This window comes from Phalaenopsis equestris, unplaced genomic scaffold, assembly GCF_001263595.1.
Source record: "Phalaenopsis equestris unplaced genomic scaffold, ASM126359v1 Scaffold001307, whole genome shotgun sequence".
In the NCBI taxonomy this organism is placed as follows: domain Eukaryota; kingdom Viridiplantae; phylum Streptophyta; class Magnoliopsida; order Asparagales; family Orchidaceae; genus Phalaenopsis; species Phalaenopsis equestris.
In genome coordinates this window covers 150,306-159,120 of record NW_018165746.1, presented here as the reverse complement: position 1 = coordinate 159,120, position 8,815 = coordinate 150,306, and the positions used below count along the sequence as shown (strand labels likewise).

Sequence of the window (8,815 nt, the reverse complement as noted above, 5' to 3'; positions counted from 1 at the left end):
AGAGATGCAGGGGGGGGTTGAGCTGTCCTGTGGGCATGGAGAGGAAGTGGGTTGCATGCAGGTGCAAGCAGGGAGACAAGGCTAGCAACTGAAGCGTTGCAGTTCGTTGAAAGGAGCTGCAAGCTACGGGTATCTGCATGAAGGAGAGTGCTTTCGGTTGCTGAGCCGAGGCGTGTGAGGTGGAGCAAGTCGGTTTGATCGAATGATGAGCTGCAGGTCTGTGAGAAAGAAGCTATGTCAGTGGGGGATTTTTGATAGGAGTGGACGCTTGCTGTAGTGTATAGGAGATATGGGGAGAAGAAACCAGCTCGAACTGCGTGGAGCAGAGATCCGAGGCTTGTAGCTGTGGGGAGCTACGGTTTGAGCAGCAAGAGAGTTCAAGCATGGAGGAGGAAACTGCGGGCGTTTCTCTTTGAACAAATAAGAGAATGGAAGCAAGAAGCTTATGGGATAGGGAAGAACGTTAGAGGAAGAACTATATCTTTTTTTTAATAAAAAAAAAGAGTGGTAAATTTTGATTGGACGGAGAAGCGATATGGCCATGGGCAAGGCATGGGATTGGTTGGTGCCTTCACATGGCTTTAGATAGAAGAAATTGATGGCCCTTATATTATTTTTTTTATTAATTTTAAGTCATGATTTATGTGTCGTCGGCTTACTTTTCAAAGCCTGACAATATGGGTGTTCTCCCAAGTTAAATTCGATGTTACAAACAAGCTTACTCAATCTGTTTAAGATCGAAAGTTGTTTGAGTAAATTTTAGTGACGTTCAAGACGAGTCGAGTTGAAACTGCACTTGTCTGCCGACAATCTATTATTTTCTTCATGTTCTTTTTGATCATAAAAGACCACTCTTTTAGCAATTTGGACGCTATGAATGCACTCATACAATTAATTTCACAATTTGATGATGTTTCTGGTGTTTTTGAGCACTATCGAGGCATTTCATGTTGATCGCGTGACGTTGCATTCATCTTCATCACTTTTATTATGTATGATCGACTCATTTTGTGGATTAGATATGGTTAATAATGAGTTGTTAATGTATTGCATCATATGTTCAGATCCTACTCTAGCTCCACCCCTAGTGCCTCAGCCTAGACCTCCTCTCAATAATGTTTACTCAAGAAAAACTCGTCTCCCTGATTCGTGTTCAACACCGATATTATCTTTCTTAGTGGATCCTCCTCCCAATGATCTTGATTTACGCATTGATCTTCAAAACGGTAAACGTCAATGTGCCTATCCCATTTTTCCTTGTGTTAATTATAAGTATTTTATCTTCCACTTCTCGCTCCTTTGTGGCTTCTCTTGACTCTCTTGAGGTTCCAAGATATGTTCAACAAATATTCTGGGTGGCGGGCAACTATGCTTGATGAGATGAATGCCATAACTAAAAATGACACTTGGGAACTAGTTGAATTATCTTTTGGAAAGAAGGTTTTTGACCGTTAGTGGGTCTTTGCAGTTAAGTTTCATTCTGATGGATTTGTAGCTTGTCTCAAAGCTTAGTTGGTTGCCATGGGCTATGCGCAAACTTATGTGATTGCTACTTGGACAAATTCTTTCCGGTTGCTAAGTTGACTTCAGTTTGCCTACTTCTAACCTTGACTGCAATGAGTAATTGGCCCCTGCACAAGCTGGATGTGAAGAATGCTTTTCTGCATGTTGATCTTTTAGAAGATGTATACATAGGGCAATCTCCTGGGTTTGTTGCACAGGGGGAGTGGGAAAGTATGTTTTCCTCAGAAATATTTATATGGATTAAAGCAAACCCTCGAGCATGGTTTGGAAAATTTAACCAAGTAGTAGAAGGGCTTAAAATGTAGAAAAGTAGAAGCAATCACATTGTATTTTGTATGCAATATGCTTCAGGAATCATTATATTGGTGGTTTACATTGATTATATTATTATTAATGGATATTAATGGAAGCGATGCGTAGGGAATCTTATCATTGAAAGCATTTCTTCAAAAAAGTTCAACACTAATGATTTGGGTTCCTTGAAGTACTTCTTGGGGATTGAGGTATCTAGGAGCAAGTAGGGTATCTTTTTATCTCAACGGACGTATGTGTTAGATTTGTTAGCTAGAATTGAGAAATTGAGGGTCAAATCATGCAGTATTGTGATGCATTTTAATCAACAACTTATTAAAGATGGAGAATTTTTTAATGACCCCGAAAAGTATAGGAAGTTAGTAGAAAATCTAAACTACCTCATAGTAACTCGTCCTGACATTGTGTATTCAATTAGTCGACAATCTATCATTATTTAGCTTTGGAACAAAAACTCTATTACCTCAAGGGAGCTCTTGGACAAGGTATTTTATATTCAGGATCATGGGCATAAAAATATTGAATTTTTTTTTTCTTTTGCGGATTGGCTAAGTTCCAAGATTGATCGAAGATCCATTACTGGATATTGCGTCTTTATTGGTGATAATTTGGTCTTATGGAAGAGTAATAAATAGAATGTAGCGCCGCGATCCAGTGCTGAGTATAAGTATCGAGCAATGACATAAACTTAAAGTGAATTGATGTGAGTCTCCAACTCTTGACCGAAATGGGTTTTAAGATAGTTTCAGCAAAACTGTGGTGTGATAACTAAATTGCAATTCATGTTGCCTCAAATTTTCTCTTTCATAAATGAATTAAACACATTGAGATAGATTTTCATTTATCATGAAAAAATTCAACAAAATTTAATTTCTAAAGCTCATGTAAAGACTGGGAAACAACTAGGGGATATTTTCATGAAGGCCTTTGTTGGAGCTAGGGTTACTTATTTTTGTAACAAGCTGGGCATGATGAAATTCGATATTAGGCAACCTAAGTAGAAGAGATCTAATTACAGGGTCTTTTCTATACTAGAGTTGTTCTTAATCTAGAGAGTTGAGAGTGTATATAAATATGTAATATATGTTTTCAATTGTGAAAAAGAAAAGAGGAAGCTTTCACACTACAAATTCTATATTAAATATTTGCAAAATTTGTTAGTTTAAAAATACCGAGTGATTGGCTATCCAACCATAATTTGTAAGTTTTTTTGTGTCGGAAATGGTAACCAATAGTGCATTTAGCTTATTGTGATTCTGTTTTAATTCACACTACCCAACTAGTGGTATCAACGTTGTTTTTTCATTTTGGATCAAGGAGTCCATGCATTTTGTAGCTCCCGTTAGTTCTTTCAAGGTTCAAATGCTGATGATTTCCATGATTCATCCATGGGGTTAAGTCCTAGGTGCATGATTACGTATTACTTAATGAAGCTTCTATTTGAGGGCGACTGGTCGATGTGGAGATCCTCTCATGTGAGAAGGAAAAGTGCTAGACACTTGAAAGTTTCGATATAGTCGTAAATCATAATAGTTGAGGAGAATTTTGATATATAAATACAAAATTGTTGTTTCTTATGCGAAAGCTTAAGTTTTTAGGTTGAAAGTATGAATGCATCTAACCCAACTTCTTCCCTTCTATGGTGCCTGCTCTTTGACTGAAAAAAAAAATCTCAGAATTTTTTATTTGCTTGAGAGTTTGGATATCATGAAGTTAATATGAGTTTATTTTCTTATGACTAGTAGAAAAAACTGTGGCACAAACTTTTACTTCAATCTTTTTCTGACCCAAGCTATTTCTATATTAGAGTCTCTTTCTAGCCATATGTTTTTGAGCCAACAGTGAAATAATCAACTTCAACCCCTCTTATGTTGCACGGAGCTCAACCAAAGAACCAAACCTCTGCCAACTGATCTAGCAATGGCATGGAATTTAAACATGTTGCAAGAGCCCCACAACTCTGCACATCTGAACTTTCTTCTGTTCCTTTTTCTTTTAAAGATTAAAAAGCCATTTGAGACCCTTAAACAAAGAAAGTCATGGTGCCATAATATGACAATTTTTACAACATAGTATTCTACTCACCCCTTCTCTTTTATCTTTAAACAATTTCCAATGATTTGGCGGTTGCTGAGGCCCCGTTATCTCTTATTGCAATTCTGAAAACTTAAAAAACTCCTTTACTTTTTCTTTAGTTAGCTTTTCCATGGTAGGCTTCTATACTTGGAAATGCTGCAAACCAGAATTTTTGCTTTGTAGGTCAATTATATTGCTTAGTAATTAAGTGAAGCCAGATGTTCTTCTATGAGACCCACAAAGCAATTAATACTAATAAAAATAACAACTTCTGCAATCTTTAGGGTGTTTTTTTCCCTAAATTTTATTTTATTGTATTTTTTGTTTTTTTGGGGAATCTTTTAGGAAGATGTTATTCATCTATCTTCTGAACTTTTTAAACTAGTTATGTTTTCATTTTGATGTTTTGAAGCCAATAATGATTCATGCGGTGAGGTTGGGAATGCAATTATATATTTTTCCTGTTCTTCATTGCATTTCCGTTCCATCTACCGAGGAAGAAGGAATCACCTAGTCTCAACCGCATTGCCTGAAAATTCTCCATCAATAATTTTAGCAGCCATGGCTGTGGGTGCAGCAGCAGCTACACTTCTGGCCAGAAGAACAACTTCTGCAATCAGCAATAATGAGGTATGCATCAAACAACTATTTATCGGTAAGTGAGGTCCTCCGTTTCTATCTCCTGACTTTCTGAATCAGGCAGATCTCTACAAAAACCTGCGAAGAATGTGGTGGTTCTGGTGTATGTTCAGAGTGCAATGGAGAAGGGTTTATACTGAAGAAATTATCAGCTGAAAGTGCTGATAGGGCCAGAATGGCCTCAACAAACATGGCTACTCGGTACACTGCAGGGTTTGTATTCATATTAAATTTAACTGAGGCTTTTATTTTCTCTCTCTTTTTCTCAAGTTCTTTAATTTCTCTGAAATTTCTGTCCTGATTTCCTCTTCCACTGTCTTCAGGCTTCCAAAAAAATGGAGCTATTGCACCAAATGTTCTTCATCTCGGTCTTGCCGTGCTTGTGATGGCACAGGGAGTGCGAACTTCTGAGCATAATAAGACAATGTGAGTCACTCATTTTCCATTTTTATGATATGAAAAAAAATTGGTATTAGATTTGTAATATTTTTTGTGATATGAAAAGTTGGGAGATGTAAATATAAAAGACAACAGCTTGGTATTAGATATGTAAATGCATAGGAATAATACCCCTAAAAAAAGGTGCATTTGCCTGAAAACTAATAAGCAGTCATTTAAGATAAAGAAAACAGATATGATTTATAAATATTTAGAATGGAAGCTAAGATAATTAGAGTTGTTGGTATGAAACAATAAGGAAAAATATGAAAAATGATGTTTTAGAAATTTCAAAATTTGATTTTAATGAAAGGATTCAGTGTGAAATGGTATAATGAGAGCATGCAACTGCTAATAAAAAGTGAAATAAAAATGGTTTTGCTGGAGACAAGGTAAAGTTTTTAGAGGAATCAATAATATATAGGCTTAGAAGATAATGTTGATCTCGGAGAATTAATTTAGCTGTATATAAGAGAGATGCATTATAAAATTATTTCTTGTCTAAGTTAAAATTAGAAAAATAGAACAAAATATAATTGTTCTTTGTATAATTTTATGTATTAGTAGTTTTTAGAGAAGTTAAAAGAGTCTCTTATCATGGTTTGATTTCATCAATGATCAATATTAAATAACCATTTTTTTTATAATTAATAAGAAGAAGGTTACAAATAGTATTCAATAAGATATATTCTTGCTTTTTTTTTTTGTAGGGATGCAACTTTAAAATTTGAAATTAATACAAAATTGGAACAACGGGGAAGTACTTGAAGATAAATGACTTGACCAATATAATAAAGTTTGATATATGATATGTAAAATGTTATTAATCAATATTACTACTAAGTTAACCTAATAGCTGAGTTAAGTGTTTGTTTTATTATATAAAAGAGATGCACATTTTCTAGGGCTAAAGTTGGGTGGTGATGATATGAAAATGTCTTGGGGGTAAAGTATTGGTAGCCAAAAATATAAGGTCTTTATATGTTGGGAAATGTTTATATGAAAGGCATGATGGAAGGAATATTTATTGAAGATAAAATAGTAGAACTAAACTTTATAAATTTTGTACATTTACAACAAAGCTATAAAAAATGCACCCATATCAAAGATGAATAAAGTTAATGTTGAAGAAAGGGGAAGAAGAGATATATGAGACCTAATATGGATAAATGATGTGAAAAAAGAATTACATATCATAATTTTAACACTCATGTATCTTTTAGAAAAAAAACAAATATAGACTAAGGATTGATAAGATTGAGACGAAATAAATGTGATAAGGTGATGATAATACTCTCAAGGGCATATAATGAGTAGTAAGTGGTGATCTAATATAAAGCTTGTTTAATATCAAATGGATGCATGGTTGACTTCATTACCTTTATCGTCCCATCAAGCAAGGTTTTGAAAATTGAACTATTTATTTAATTGAATAAAAAAACAGGTTCAAAGTTTAAAGATTCAACCAGTAGTAGATTGGGAGTTAAATTGTGAATCTTTAAATTGATATAATAATAGTGTAATTAATTGTCAAAAATTACTAAAATATTAAAATATATATGGATGCAATAATGTCAAATTTTAATGCATCTTATTTTAATTTCCATCAAAGAAGCAATATACTAAAATGATTTAATAAAAATGATATACATATATGTATATATATATATTAAAAAAATGGTCAGAGGCTATTATACGAGCCTCCAACCACTTCTAATATGCCTAACAATTCGAGTACTATCTCCTTAAGGCCCACTGAGCCAGAGGGGATTCGAACTCTCAACTTGAGACATATCCCAGGCTGTTGATTGACATCCACGGTATAAGACCCTTCAGGTCGGGGGTTCGAATCCCCTCTGACACAGTTGACTTTAAGAAGGTGGTACTTGAATTGTTAGGCATATTAGAGGTGGTTGGAGGCTCGTATAATAGCCTCTGGCCATTCCTTTTTGTATATATAGGAATTTTGCATGCATATGACACAATTTTTATGTTTCTACATATCTAAGGCATAAAGTTTGATATTGACATTTATAACTTTTCAATCTTATCAACCTATGCATAAAAATGAGTATTTCACTCTTAAAACATTAGTAATGATAGCACTTTTGTATATGATCTTAATGCTGAGTGACATGCTTGTAAATATGAAAGTTTAGGTGACAATATATATAATGCATTGAAGCACTCAAAATGACACAAGAACCCAAGTAACAAAAGCTGATCATGTGTCCTACCATAAAAAAGTAAAATTATTTAAAAAGAGAAACTCATTAACTTCTTCATAAACTCAAGTATAGAACACGTAAGGCGGACACGGAACTGTCCCCCTTAAAAAAAAAGAAACTCATTAACTTCTTCATAAACCCAAGTATAGAACACGCAAGGTGGAGACAGAACTGTCCCCCTAGACTCAACGTGAGAGGGGGCTAGGACAATGTAGAGCAAAATTGATATTTCAGGAGGGGCAAAATGCCAAATCAAAATTTAAGATGGTGACAATTGCCCCCTTTGGACCCTACCTAGGAAGGGCTTCAAAAGTACATCCATTTTTTTCACTTTTAGCCCTTACCATAGCTCTAATTATGTTCATGATTTTGGTGGGGCCTAGGAGGAATTGAGGTTGGGGGCTTACGAAAGACAAAAAAAAAGAAAAATCAGAGCTAAATAAATTTTGTTTAGGACTATTCTTAGAGAAGGGAAAATATATTCTATTCACGCAATTTGGAGCAAAGGGGAGGACAATTACACAAATAGGAAGAATCTTCCAAGCAGACAAGTAGGAGACATTAGGTTGGAAGTCAGAGCTGTGCTCGTCAATAATTTATCTACAATTTCGTACGGTCAGCATTGTTTATAAGGACATTAACTGAAATAAAAATAAGATTATTCTCATTTTTACTACATTAAAAAATAAAAAAAACTAAATATCTAAAATTTTGCACAAAGGATAAATGGGCTTCGAAGATCTCGCAAATTGTTTATGCTTTTGCTCATATGAGGCTTGATTTTAGTCTTTTGGATTGCTCCATGAAGAAAAATTAGTCCTTTATTGGCTTTAGTTACATTGTATCAACTGTTGTAGAGTTCTGGTGGTGGCCATTGAACCGATTCATGTATGACTTGAAGATCCTTGAGGACTAATGGAGGATCTATGGATCTAAGATCATTGGATAATGGTAGTAGTCTTCATCAATAGTGAACGTCGAACCTATGCACATTTGGTTCAAGCAATAGAGACTTAAACATAAAAATTAAAATACTAATAATTCATTCGATATATTAAGTAGAATTAGTAGTGTAAATGAGCAAGGCTTGAGCGAGTTGAGGTTTTCTTTTTCTTTTTATTATTATTTTTTTGAGCTTGGTGTTTTCGTTCGTTTTTCTCTCTTTTATTTTAGAAGGAGTCGTCAGCTTGTCGATCGTCGTATATTTCCCCCATTCGAGTAAATCTCCCTCCCAAATCATATATGTGATTCAAAAAGAAGAGGAATCGAATAAAAAGGGACATACGACAAAACGACAAACAAGAGAAAAACACAAAACGTGGAGAGCCTACGTGCGGTAAACCTCGCAAGGATAGGTTAAGAGTGTCCGTCCAAACAAGATCGGGCGAAAGCACCTTAAACCGATATCCGCGAAAGAATACCTACGTAGACTACTCATAACCAAAGATTCAGGTGTAGGTGCTTGTTCTGGGGTTAAGAGCACTCCCAAGGGGACGTATCCCACTTGGTTAATTACATCTTGGGGGGTACCCAAGAATACTCTCGATAAAAGGAGTTTCGCTTGGATTATCGTGAACCTGGGGCAATAGGTACTCAAA

The 8,815-nt window shown here is 34.9% G+C and overlaps 1 protein-coding gene across 3 annotated transcripts in view; it reads left to right on the top strand.

The window, feature by feature from the left end:
* LOC110033877 overlaps positions 1-8,815 on the top strand; it is a 32,308-nt gene that overhangs the window by 12,245 nt on the left and 11,248 nt on the right. Inside the window, exons 2-5 of one of the 3 annotated variants that reach the window (XM_020738026.1) lie at positions 4,325-4,347; positions 4,472-4,542; positions 4,612-4,764; positions 4,875-4,977. In XM_020738026.1, the coding sequence (XP_020593685.1) occupies positions 4,325-4,347; positions 4,472-4,542; positions 4,612-4,764; positions 4,875-4,962 (335 nt within the window). In that variant the 3' untranslated portion in view covers positions 4,963-4,977. Of the gene's footprint in view, positions 1-4,324; positions 4,543-4,611; positions 4,765-4,874; positions 4,978-8,815 lie in introns of all 3 variants that reach the window. The other 2 variants (XM_020738027.1, XM_020738025.1) reach the window with 2 other exon arrangements.